The 14101-nt window shown below is 43.1% G+C and overlaps 2 protein-coding genes across 2 annotated transcripts; one reads left to right on the forward strand and one right to left on the reverse strand.

Moving 5' to 3' along the window:
- The first annotated feature begins 1489 nt into the window (after positions 1-1489).
- On the forward strand, positions 1490-3903 carry LOC118407353 (2,5-dichloro-2,5-cyclohexadiene-1,4-diol dehydrogenase-like). Its single transcript, XM_035807818.1, has 2 exons — positions 1490-1566; positions 2944-3903. The coding sequence occupies exon 2, from the start codon at positions 2949-2951 to the stop codon at positions 3768-3770; it is 822 nt and encodes a 273-aa protein (XP_035663711.1). The 5' UTR covers positions 1490-1566; positions 2944-2948; the 3' UTR covers positions 3771-3903.
- A 2951-nt stretch (positions 3904-6854) lies between these two features.
- On the reverse strand, positions 6855-10457 carry LOC118407356 (jasmonate O-methyltransferase-like). Its single transcript, XM_035807820.1, has 6 exons — positions 10262-10457; positions 9846-10041; positions 8891-9030; positions 8438-8563; positions 7898-8012; positions 6855-7622 (listed from the first exon to the last, which is right to left on the reverse strand). Exons 1-6 carry the CDS (start codon positions 10361-10363, stop codon positions 7459-7461), a joined length of 843 nt encoding a protein of 280 aa, XP_035663713.1. The 5' UTR covers positions 10364-10457; the 3' UTR covers positions 6855-7458.
- Between the last annotated feature and the right edge of the window lie 3644 nt (positions 10458-14101).

Here is a 14101-nt window from a genome sequence, read left to right on the forward strand (position 1 = left end):
CGTTCTTGAGTTATCTTGTTTACACACACACACACAAACACACAGACAGACACACAAACGCAGGGTAAAATATAACCTCCATGACATTTCATGGAGGTAATTAAACAGATTAACATGCATTGGCATAATACTGGCAGTAAAACTTATACCGGCCGATCAAAAATAATGGAATTTAAAGAGATCTACACATGCAACAATAGTTATTTCTGAGGTGTGCACACTTCAGACATCTAGGTGTCCAATACATTGTACATCATCTACAAAGCATCGATAACAATGCATTCGAAGACAACAAGGCCAAAAGTTTTCAGTATCTTTTTCGGGACAGGCAGCTCGTCGTGGGACGAACATTCATTGCCAGATTTGTAGATCATAATTACACATGCTCACGGCACAAGAAGAACATGATTCAACAGCAATCTTGAATTTCTGTTGGTGACCTACAACTCATGTAAAAGTGTGAAGAACTGTTGCATTATCGCCCGAATCTACGGCTGAATGGGCAAAATTGAACGTACGCAGCCATTTTCCCGCCATTTTTATATCTACGCTAACAGTAAAGTGTTACGTCACAGCGGTTGTGAGAGACAAAAGTTAAATGAACATTCTTGACAGTATACGTCCGTTTTCTCATGACATTTTGTATGCTCATGCAGGTTTATGTTTTATGCATTTACTAACAGAAAAGGAAGGAACATGGAGGATGTATAAAGGTACCTAGCGACAGTTAATTGTGCCGTGTTTTTTCCGGCAGGTATCTTGTACCCCCTCCCAACCACGCGCCCGTTCGCCGTGTAATTCCGCGGCGTGTTACAATTACGATATTATGTTTTTAGCAGGATAAGAGAGACAAAATAATATACACAGAAGAAGTGGCAAAGGTAAGCTGTAACAGCAACATGTAACTGGAGAAAATGATGCGTTGATCATTTGTCAAATTAGCATTGCTTGAGAAATTGCAGTAAACCGGCCGGTATTATGCCAATGGATGTTATATGAACAGGAATTCACGCGTTTTGGTGGCTTACCGGTCGACGAAAATAATGAGCGAAGCAGAGTAGAGATTATAGTCATTTCTACAAAGGTTTCCAGTCAATCGTACAGAGGCATTTAGTCTTGCAGGATGTTAGAACGCCAGTGGGAGTCAAATACTCCACAAAACATACTCTTTGTAACGAAATGTTCATTGTTTTAAGTATCGTCCATTCACATGCTTTCATATACTGAATCATGTCCAGGTTCAGGTCCGGACCTGGACCTGATCCTTTGGACCTGAACTGGACCTGGACCTGAATTTTCTGTACCGGAACCCACCCCTATCTGTGGGTGCCCCACTGCAAAAAACTGTGCAATGCGTTTTGAAGCAGCCTGTGTTACTCTTGAAGTCCGTTTCCCTCGGCTTTGTTGGAACAGTGGCGTCCATGATGTTTGACACTGAACTTTGAACAGTTCTATAGCTCATGGCTATTGAACTCATACGGCAGATCGCATATCACTGTTGGACGCCACTCTTCCAGTCGGGATCACGAGACGCGGTCTTGTTGAACCTGTTCTTCAACACGGCAGGTAGATCTTAGAGCTCAGTGTGTTTTCTGTGAATGATTCCCTTGTTTTTCTCCTCCTGGATTTGATTTGATTTATTCGGCTGTAAAGAGAGAAATACGGCCAGGGCTACCCAACTAGCCGGAGGCTATTATCACAACTGATGCCGGGTCTCGTGTGAACCATGATCAGCAAACAGAAGAACCAGTCTAGGTTGATTTTGTCTGTGTTTTGCGGCCTTTTCTGTGTCGCGCGTTTTCTTAAGGCCATCATCCCACAGTAAAGTATGCATCACCAGCAGTCTGAAAAACACAGAAAGGGCCGCAAAATACCGACAAACACTTGAACCCCAACTTTATCGTCTGCTTGCAGATTAGGGGATCCTTTGGACCGCTGGGTGCACTAAACACTTGCAAGCTGACGTTTCGGGTCTATCGTACTCCTTTCAAGTGTTACTTTTCGATATACACCCCAAATCTCATCTTGTATGTTTGGCGACTGACGCAAAGATGTTGTACGTGACTTTTTCCTAGCATATCTTAGTGGAGAAAGTCGTGTTAGCAGACCAAAGTTCAAAACGTGCACGTGACCATCGTGTGACCCGTACGTACCAGCCAGACAATAACAACGAGATATAACAAAGCTGTAGAAAAACGTTCTGTTGGGGAGAAGTCATTGGCAGGAAGATCAGACTACCCTAAGTGCGTTTCTCAATCTAATCCTTCCAAAAACACGGTTACAATACAAGAAGAAGTCTCTCTCATTCTCTGGCGTAGCCTTGTGGAACTCGCTACCTGCACACTTAGAGCAGTATCATCAATCTCAACTTTCAAAACCATCTACACAACACACATGGTCTGAACTGTAATCCGTTATGTTTGTTTTCTGTTCACATTGGTATGCAAATTTCCATTTCTTATCTAATATCATTTATTATTATAAGATTAACGTTGTACAATTGATTTGGCCTTTTTTGTCTTAGTTCACTTGCGTTATTATTTGCCCATTCTTGTTGTGTTACCATTTATTTGATTTTATATTTATATCATAGATTATTGTTATGTATGTACGGGGATTCCCCCCAGGGATCTTTGAAAAACGCCGGCCAGGCGACCCCTGGATAGATAAAAATAAAGAAACAAACAAAAGTCTGCAAATATGGGTTGTCATTTTGACTGTCCCATTTATTTACACACCGCGGTAGCCTTTCCCTGCCTTTGTATGATAGCTAATGGGTGAATAAAGTATTCAGTATCCGTTTCGATATGGCGTCGCCGGAACCGATTCAACAATGGTTATACGCATGTGTATTATATATCTTCAGTCAAGTCCACACAGGAAAGTTAAAAAATGATTTAGGCAAGTAATAAAACTATTGTGATGTTTTCTTGTTTATTTCAGAAACCATGGCAACCAGCACAAACACACGAAAGCCCGTTGCCCTGGTAACGGGAGGCGGGAGCGGTATCGGTCGTGCCACGGCGGTCAGGTTTGCTGAGCTCGGGTACAGCTGTGTGGTGGCTGATATCGACGAGCAGAGCGCCAAGGAGACACTGGGCATGCTCCAAACTCCGGGCATCGCCGTGCAGGTGGACGTTACCATGGCGACAAGCGTGGAAGCCATGGTAACCGCGGCGGTTCAGCGCTTCGGGCGGATCGACTGCGCCTTTAACGGTGCCGGGACTGAGGGATCGTACGCCAAAATTGTGGATTACCCAGAAGAGGAGTATGACCGCGTTATGGGCGTGAACGCCAAGGGCGTGTGGTTGTGTCTGAAATACGAGATCGCCCAGATGCTGCAGCAGGAGCCCGTCGTGAGCGACCCGGCTAGATGGGCCGACAAGCCGGACGTGTGCCGCTTCCGCGGGGTGCGGGGCAGCATCGTCAGCGCCAGCAGCGTGAACGGTCTGAGGGGTGTTCAGTGCCTCAGCCCCTACTGCGCGTCAAAGTGGGCCATTCTGGGGATCACCGAGACAGCCGCAGTGGAGTACGCCAAGGACGGGATACGTGTGAACGCCGTCTGTCCAGCGGGGACCGCTACTCCCATGCTGGATCGATTCTGCGAAATGTTGCCACTACACCTTCGCGGGCGAGAAGGTCCAAAGGGGTATCCACTCGGTCGCGTAGCGGCGCCCGAGGAGATTGCAGAGGCCGTGTGCTGGCTGTGCAGCGACGCCTGTCCGTTCACTACAGGAGAGCACCTGAAAATTCTTGGGGGTCGGATGTGAAGGCTGCTATAAAGCTGAGTAACACAGGAAAATCGCCTTTACATCACGCCTTTATATGACACTGTATGTGAATCAATAAAAGTTTACGTAACATACGTTAGATTTCATTATACTTCGTGAAATTACTATCATAATACTGAAATGCGTCTCTGTGTGTGTCTGTTTCTGTCTGTGTGTATGTGTGTGTGTATGTGTGTGTGTGTGCGTGTGCGTGTGTGTGTGTGTGTGCGTGTGTATGATAAGCGCAACCTCACAGCTTGGCCATCTGGATCAAAGGTGCTTGGCAGTCGGTATCGGTATCGGTTGAGTGACGGGGGGTTGAATCTAATGTAAATGGCCTCTAGGTACGCGCTTTATTTTGTGCACGGATATATGGTCTTAGTCATCATCATCATCCAGGCGTGCTGGTTGCACGGATGGACATGACTCTCTTCCTCCATCCTTCCCTATCCTCCATAGCCTTGGGCAGTTATTCAGCCGAGCAGCCAGAATCATCACAAATTTGATGTACATATGTTTTGTGTGGTCTACCTCTACTTGCACACCCCGACCAATCGAATGGGGACATCCCTCGCGAATGTGCACACTCCTCTAGAAAAGGGGACACTTCTCGACTTTCGAGGGGACGCTCCTCTTGGAAAGGGGATGTGCCTCCCTTTATTAGGGGACGCTCCTCCGGAAATGGTATGTTTACCGGGCATAGGGGGCGTCCCTCCAACACCCCCGCCGGCCCGCGGAATCGGTCGCTAACCCGACAAATCCCTTTCTAGTTCATCTAAATCACAACATCCAAAACTTTAACCCCGCCAGTGCTCTCCCGTCACACCTCGCAAGGTAGTGATAGTTTTTGATTCAAAATTGAGACATGTTGGAAATAAAGCCGCCCGCGCGGCAGAACATCACTTTTCTTCATTGTTTTAATTCTGTAACCTGAACAAGATCGAAGATGAATCTCACTTTCTATTAGATTGTAGTTCATATAGTAACGATAGAAGTATTCTTTTTAGCCATATTATAGGAAGGTTCCCTCGCTTTGAATATATGTCTAGTGTTGAAAAATTCATTTTTCTTATGAGCTTTGATCAAACGACATTATACAATCACATCTCAAGCTACATATTTAACATAACTAAGAAACGAGAAGAAGCCGAACAAATGTATTAGAATAGTTTTAGAACTTATGTTTTAGATTAGTCTTAGAAACCATGTTTACTGCATTACTACCCTTTGTATCTATATGCCTGTACTTAGCCCGATAGGGCATGAATGTGCAATAAAGGCTATTACTTTAATGGCGGCGTATCGCACGTCCGGCAAGCACAACATCGAGTTTTAGCCTAAATATCCGCGTGCTTGTTGAGTTTTAAGGCCTCCCTCTCTAACACACGTACATTGGAGAAGTTTCTAACACGATGTTAGTCGCCGTTATCTATTATGGCCTGTAAAAAAGGCTGCGGTGTACTGGAAACGCTCCGTAACTACGGCTAACCGTGACAGAGACCCGGCGCCCGTACGTGTGCTGGGGAGGGAAGCCTGTCTCGACAAGCACACGGATACAGCATCGGGCCATGTAGCCGCGTTGTACAAAAAATCCCGAATAACTACGTCTTACATCGTGTTAGAAACTTCTCCCATGTACGTGTGTTAGAGAGGGAGGCCTTAAAACTCAACAAGCACGCGGATATTTAGGCTAAAACTCGTTATATTACATCGTTGAAAGTGGAAGTATTCTACTGCGCTGTATTTCTACATTTACGTCATTGCCAACGATAGGTGTGTTTGTGTGGAGTATTAAGTACCAAGGATATGTGTGTGTGAACAGTGTTCAGTACCAATAATAGGTGTGAGTGTGTGGGTAGTGTTCGGTACCAAAGATATGTGTGTTTGTGTGGACAGCGTTCAGTAGCAAGGATATGTGTGTTTGTGTTGAGCTTGTGTTCAGTACCAAGGATAGATGTGTGTGGAGTATTCAGTGCCAACCGGTGTGTCTGTATGGACAGTGTTCAGTACCAACGATAGGTGTGTTTGTGTGGAGTGTTCAGTACCAGGGACGTGTGTGAATTGTGTTTGATATCAGGGACAGGTGTGTTTGTGTGCCTGGCAGGTGTGGTGTGCGACATTATAAGACAGGTATATCTTTGTGTGTGGACAGTGTTAAGCATTCAGATATATTTTGATACACTTTTGTTTGTCTCTATTTTTCTTGTAGTGTTAGCGTATCTGTCTCTACAATCAAGTATAATCGCTCTTACTTTGGCGTAACAACTAACACAGCAGCTTGATCGGTGACAGGAACTACAAAGTTTAACATGTCTTTTCTTGTATGTGGACGGATATGATTAAATATCGAAAGTACAAGCACAAAAATATTTTTGACACAAGTCTGTTTTCTGCTACAGCATCTTTGTCTTCATGGATAAAAAAACGCCTCCTACCTCTATTTACTAGAATTGCGACTAGTAGTGGTAAGGTTTCGTCCTGTTTGAACGCAGTTGAATGTGCACGTTTTGGCGTTTTAGAAGTATACATATACTATACCAATCACAGGCAAACTCCCGTGGTGTGCCCAGGCAACGTACATATAGAAGGCAATAGACTCCGTTTCAGCTGTAGTTCAGACTTTCAGAACGATGAGACTAACGCTTTATTGACAGAACATAATTGCAGTTTCAGTAAAAATTTCCATTGGACGCTTTTGAGCCACGGACATAAAGGTGCTGAAATTCATGGTGGCGAAATTTATCCCTTGTTTGTAAGCTCCTTACATTCTTTGAAAAAACATCGCACACACACACACACACGTACGCACACACATTAACACACACGCACACACACACACACGTACACACACACACGCACACACGTACACACGCACACACGTACGCACACAAACACGTACACACACATACACACACACGTACACACACACACACACACACAAACACGTACACACACACACACAGATTGAACATCAAACATGATGAGTATATTGTTTCTATCGTCTGTATATGATATAGGTTTCCAGAGTGTTGCTTATGAACAGCATAAGGCCACAGCAAGTATATTGTATGGATGACATCATTAATTTTGCCTGGGTCAAGTTTTTGACAAAAAATTCCCTTGCTATCCCAATCCTAGTAGGTAGGGGGCCCAAACTTATGTCACTTATTCCTGAACACAAAATTCAACACCTTAAAATCGTGACCATATCTTGTTTAGAACACGAGATAGAAAAACCGAAAGTTGGACTGCAGTACCAAGGGAAGCCGCTAGGGGGCCCAACATCTAATCAATTCCAGGTTTCCTCACACTCTACCAACACAACACCCAGCCGTTCTTGAGTTATCTTGAACACATACAGACAAAAGCTGCTGAAAATATAACCTCCATGACATTTCATGGAGGCAATAAGCTGTCATGCTCAACATTTGTATGATTTCTATATAATGGCTCTTTTCAAACTCATTGTAAATCATTGTTCAAAGATTCAAGCTTTTAGTATAAAGCACAGTGGCAAAAGAATACTTAGGTATACGATCGTACTGCATTGAATCAATAACATTTATGCGAAACCCATGTAGTCAGACTGTATCTTATGGACATGATACTTGGTCAGTCATTGCAAATTTCTTAAGATACTCCAAATTCCCCCAAACGCTATAGTTTTCACCCGCAACATTTAATGGATTTAATGTACTGGACCTGCTGTTTTGTCTTTTTTGACGTGTAAGAAAGAACTTATATGTTCAAAGCTATATTTTGCAGGAGCTGCTGCGACTTCGTTCTCGTATTCATTGTAGAAGGACTCCAGAATTGCCGTTTTTTCTTCCTCACTGCGTCCGTCTGAAAGTCCTGTGAGAGAAGTGAAATATGGCTAGGCGTTACATGGTATTTATAATAGGCTAGCGGGGTGTCATATTTACTCCGTAGTAACCAGTGACTCGTTATCATTTTTCTTTGTACCTCTTCTGAAAACCAAACGATTAATAAGAAAAAATAGATTTCATTTGGCAGACAAGAATAACAATATATCAAAATCTGCTGTGTCCTTTTGGTCATAGAATTGCCACATCTCATAAACAATAATGGGATAATACAATAATGCTTAACGTTATTGAATCCCTTACCGGCGTAGAATGCATGGGTACTCCAGCTGCGTAACATGTTAACGAACTGTTCAGCGTGCTTGCGCGCGTTCCCTCCCTCTCTCTGCCATCGAGCGTGGATAGCGCATGGAGTATGCTACAAGGAGCACAGAAAAGAGCAAAATTACCTGTGATGATGTGGGGTATATCATTAACTACCTTTGGGACAATTTCGTTCCCATTGTAACGTATTGCCATTAGCGAGAAGGATAACTGAAATGTTGTTAAGTGAATACCTCTCAAACGTCACTTAATTGCTAAGGAGGTGGATTTGAAAAAAATACTGAATTAAAGACTTTTTGTGTATTTACGCTCAAACAACCTAAGAACAGCATGAAATCCCATCTGAACAGGTCATAGCGATAAGGTACAATTTGTTATAAGAAAGGCACGATTTGATATAAGAAAAGTGTTATCATAATCTATCTACATCTACAGAGACTAGCATATACTAGTATGTACAGGTTCAACTGCTTCTCGCTTAATATTCCCCATCAACATAACCGCCATTAAACGGTCTACCTTTGTCTCCATTCTAACCAATGCCAGTCCAGCCTTCCGCACTGGTGAATCCTCGTTGACGAAGGGGGATTGCATTTCTTCTGGAGTTCGCGTATATGCAAATACGTTGGTGTTGACAAATTCTTCCTGTAACATAATGAGTAGTAAAATTTGACGTAGGATGATGTCATGATTTTCCAATTTCAACGGTGATTGGCTGGGCTGTCAATACAAAGTAATTGGGTCGGCTGGAAGAACCTATGACGTCATCAATTATTATGGTGGCGCCCATAGACAAAGTGTAAAACAAATTAGGTTTTTACTTCGCAAAAGAAAGTGTACAGCATTTACGAAAGCGCAAAATCAGCATCAATATTGATCTTCCAACTCAACACCACGCATGACCGCTTGAGACACCATCATAGTAATTATGTTATTTTTCATCTGTAACATATATATAGTAGAAAATCAAACCTTAGTTATTTTCCCACGCATTGCAAAAGTGTGCCACATTGACGACAGTTTTTGGAACACGTTGACCTTCCCACTGTCCCATCTTCCGCCTCCAAAGTATCCATCTTTGTCAGCAGGGCAGATTATTACCATACGGCCGCCTACAGCATAAACTCGCACACACCATTACATTTTGCATGTTCAAAGCACTCAATGGAATGTCTCCTCCACACATTTCCCAACTCTTCACCACATCTGCTGAAACACACTCACACCACACCCGGCACAGTACACAGGGGGGGCTTCAACTACCTAAAACACGTCTACAATACAAGAAAAAGTCTCTCTTGTTCTCTGGCGCATCCCTGTGGAACTCGCTATCTCCACACTTAAGAGCAGCAGCATCCATCTCCACCTTCAAAACCATATACAAAACAGAATACCACATGGTCTTAAACGTAACTATCATGTCTTTTCTTGTTTTGTTCACATTGGTATGCAAATCTCTATTCATTTCCATTTATTTCATTTTGATAATGATTTCGAGTTATATTATGCTTACGTTGTATAATTGATTTGTTTTACTTTATCATTTGTATGCTAGTTGTGTTAATTTTCGTTAGTACTCGCTATGTTACCATTCATGTTACTTGATATCGCTTTTATGGTGCATGTATGTTTCGGGGTTGCCCTCCATGGAACTTTGAAAACGCCTAAATTGGCGATATGTATCCCTGGTTAAATAAAAATAAACAAACAAACAAACTGTTTCTATCCACACCATAACAATTAAAACTGTTTGTTGATGTACATGTACATAAATTACATTATATAATTATGTACTATGCTTCCGGATTAATGTATTCAATACACTGCAGTGAGTATACAAGGTGTGTATAGATTCTGCATTGACATAAAACAACACGATTTTACCAGGAGAAATATTATTTGCCCATCTGTACAGTTAAAGCTGTACCTGGTGCCAGTTCTCTTGCTCTCAGAAGGAGGATCAGTTCCCAGTCCTGAGCGGCCTGTTTAGCGAACTGTTCCTTCACCTCCTCACAGCTGCTCACCATGTGGAACACAGCGTCAGGAAGAGAACATGGCCCCCGGCTTAACCAGTGCATCGCGGTGGAGGAAAACCCAAAGTTGACAAATTCATTGGGTAAACACTGCAATAGGGTGAAATATGGCAATTGTGTCAGTCACTCAGTAGTATACATGCATGTCCTATGTGAGAATTCGAGTATCTGCCTGTAGGTACATATATTGCAGATATTGCATTACCAATACACAGCCATCGACAATTTATTGATGACTTTATAACTTGTTTCGCTTTTTTTTTAATTCAGAAGTCCTGGGTATTTTTTCAATTGATGGTACAGTACGTACTTGCTCATAAAATGATGTGCCACATGCAGCGACATAAACGTTTTTAAAGTCCTTCAGGTAGTTATGCTTGTCAGACGTTGGCAGCAACCCATGGAGCCTCATAAACAGCGATTTGAAGTCGGCCACTGCTTGGTCCTCATATGTCACATGGATGAGAGGAGCGTCACCATACGTCGGACGTAACTTGCCAATGATCTGTAGATAGCGCAGAAAAAGGAGACCTTAGCGAGACTAAAAACTGCAAATGCATTTAAGTTCGCGGGATTCAATTTCACGGTAGCGGGAAAAAGGACTTTTTGTGGTGGTTTTAAGTTCGTGGTAGCGCCATGCACTGCCATGGAAAATATTCGCAATGGCTTTAAATTCGCAGTAAAACGGTCACCGCGAAAACCGCGAACATTAAACCACCGCGAAAGTTTCTGCATTTACAGTATAGTGAGGCGTGTGTGTATATACTCACGTGACTACGACTGAAGTATTGTTCACTGTTCTTTATGGTTAAAGATAGAAGCTGTCAAGTAAAGTGAACTTTGCTACATATGTTCATTACATCCACGTCATTACGATACATTTCCAAATGCAAATCCCATGACATTAATGTACAAATGCGATGGAGACCAGATGCAGCACACAATTACTTGCATCATAACTGCCATAAATCATACACTTAAACCATACTATATTTTATTCATATCTAACCTGATAGAAGAGCGACATCGAAGGGCCCCCATCGGCTGACCCATAGTCAACGATGTTGAAGACTTGTGTCGGGTTGATCTTCATGGAGTTGATGGCATCCATGACCATTGGTTTGGCGTTTGAAATGACATCATAATGCCCCAGGGCGTTGTCAGAGTAGAACCTAGAACCATCCTCTCCGTAAGGAACGTAATGTGGCGTCGAATATTCTACCATAAAGAAAATAAGTATTATAGGTACCGATCAAAAGAAATAAATTACAGACATTAAACCATCCATCACCAACAATAATGAAATAATAAGAATAATACCTCGAATAAGTTAAGAAATTATAATTGACATAACATAACGTACACCTTTTGCCCCGGTGTTTCAGCAGCTTTCCACTCCTTGTGGCAATAGAATAATCCATCTTAAAGTTAAAGCCTTCTTAATGTTCCTCAGGCAAAGATGCAGTAGGTTATCAGTGTTGAAGTACTGGTTCACTTTATTGTGGTCATCAGACCTGGAATAAAGCCACAATAGTTTGTGTAAGGAAGGAGTAGAAAAAGATAGAACCCCCACTGTTACATTTGTGCAAACCACTATAGCGCCAGGCAGCTAGCCTCTACCAGGCAGTTGCGTCATGGTACGTGCACTCCACATCTTTTGGCATCCATACAACCCCACCTAACTCCTTCAGCTTGCCCCTCTTCCCGTTCACCTTTTCCCCCGAACTTCCCCTTGCCCCCCCCCCCCCGCCGTAATTCATCTGGCCCCCGACGTTCCTCTTGCCCCCCCACCCTTCCGCTTGTCCCCCAATGGCCGCCGTTAACCCGAATTGCACGTAGTCGACACGAAAATCGCTCAGAAAGTAACAATAACGTAACGGCTTTGCCACCGAACATGAAATAGCCTATTCTCTAGGACACTTTCTGGGCCACCTTTCTGTCAAGTGGCGTTTCACAACTTAATCCCAGTCTTCACTAAAAAAACAAGAGTTCGTAGACCTCAGGCCTGCATGAAATGTATTGGGTTTCTGTAGACCTATTGTGTATTTTTGCCTTTTTGTCTGTGGTACGTGGTTGGAAAAATGAGCTTTTTACTGTGTTGGTTGTGCACCATGCAAAAGTCTGACTCTGAAATTCCATTTTCTGAATTTGTAAGTTTGGACAGGGATGAACATTACTTATTTTGGATTTCTTAAGTATGTAACCAACCACAGTACTTTGAAGTTGTTGAGACGCTACCTTTTTTTGTCTCAGATGGCCCATGCACATGTAGTTACTCTGTCACATGATATACTAATATCTTCCTATTTCAATGTACTGACCTAATGCAGCTGCTAAGTCTCCTTGGTTTGTGTTCTTCCAATGATATTCATTAAAGATTTATTTCTGGGGTGTTATTCACTTGACATCGGAATGTTACTCGCATAATTTGACCAATGATACTTTTATCTGTAGTTCCATAGACATTAGACAACATGAATAGTGGTAGCCCCCATGCAGCAGCAACAGTTAGTCCCCAGGGTGGTATGATATTTTCATTCAATCCATCCAACCCAAACCTAAAGATCCTGTAGTATCTAAGCCAAATTTAACAGCATAATTTACTATGAAAAATGTCCTTGTCAATCCCATTTATAGATGGCAAGCTGCTGGCAATGGAAGCTTTGAAAAGTTCAGAAGCTGTTGTAGTCAAAGCAAACACCCATCAAACATCCCCACAAACCAATGAGCAGTTGCTTAGAAGGGGAATTTCATCATATATTTGCCGCGACAAAATGCAACAAACGATACTGAATTTAAAACAGAACAAAGCTAAGCCTCCACCACTTAACCCTGCCTGTACCATAGATTAAGCAGGCCCAAAAACCAAGCGAATATGACTAGCCCAATTAAAACAACAAATTACCTGTATACAGTATGGAAATGGCATTACCAAAGAAACAAAAAGAAACACAGGACAAATCATACACATACCTTTCTCTTATGCCCACACTCTATACAGTTCTCCTCCACATTAGAAAATTGCATCTTCTTCTGTTTAAGTTCAAGTTCAACCATGATTACCAACAGGGTAAAGGAACTTGTACCGGAACTTAAAACTCAGTACTATACAGCTCTAGAAACACCACAAAGAGTAATAAGCAAACTCCAATTATACCTGACCAACAGATATATAATCTGGCACACTCCCGTCATCTGGCAAACTGTCAGTGCCACTAAGTAACCTGATACATTGAAGGTGGCCCAGGCCAGATGATGGTTCTACACCCAACCATAATCTGTTTTTAAAACCAAGCAGATATTGGGAGGATGCCCCAACCACACTAAAACAGGGTCAACCTATACAGTATCAAGTTCAAGCACTAGGAGGCCCAAAATCAAACCTGACCACCAGGACACCACAAACAACTCACGTACCAAATGGCAACACAATGGCACCTTGCGTTCCGGAGATACAGCGCACGCCCCGTGCCCGCACAAAAGGTAACCTAAAATGTCAAGTTCAAGCACCAAGGGCGCCAAAATCAAAATTGAGCATTATTCAGCCACCGCCGACACATGTGCCAAATATCATCGCGCCAGCACCAGCCGTTCAGAAGATATAACTCCGGAAACACCCCTCCCGGACACAAAATTCGACCTGCCGGGTCAAGTTCAAACGCGACAAGGCCCAAAGTCAATCCTAGGCAACAGGCAACAACCCCCCACCCATGCACCAAAAATCGTCGCAATCGCGCGTATCGTTCCGGACACACAGCGCCAAAAGTGCCCCAAAAACACCAAAAATGCCACCTTCAATGTCAAGGTCAAGCGCCAGGAGGCCCAAAATCACACCTGAGTGTCAGGCTACCACCCCCAACCCACGTACCAAAAATCGTCGTGCTCGCACCATCCGTTCACGAGATACAGAGCCCTACATCCCCGGCTACCGAAAAGTTTCCACCAGCATGAAAACCATACCTGCATACATGCAGGTAAAAAGAGGGTGTCCCATCAGCGGTGGTCTAAAGATCGGGCGAAGTCACCTCTCGTAACCCGGAAGTGACAAGCCATACTAGCGGGAAGTTTGGTTCAGCTAAGGGACCCGAGGTTATTTACTGGGGGGAGGGCTGGTGCAAAGTGGGTCTGCTAAACATTTTTTCCCATGCCC

Source organism: Branchiostoma floridae, unplaced genomic scaffold (genome assembly GCF_000003815.2).
Source record: "Branchiostoma floridae strain S238N-H82 unplaced genomic scaffold, Bfl_VNyyK Sc7u5tJ_1320, whole genome shotgun sequence".
In the NCBI taxonomy this organism is placed as follows: Eukaryota; Metazoa; Chordata; class Leptocardii; order Amphioxiformes; family Branchiostomatidae; genus Branchiostoma; species Branchiostoma floridae.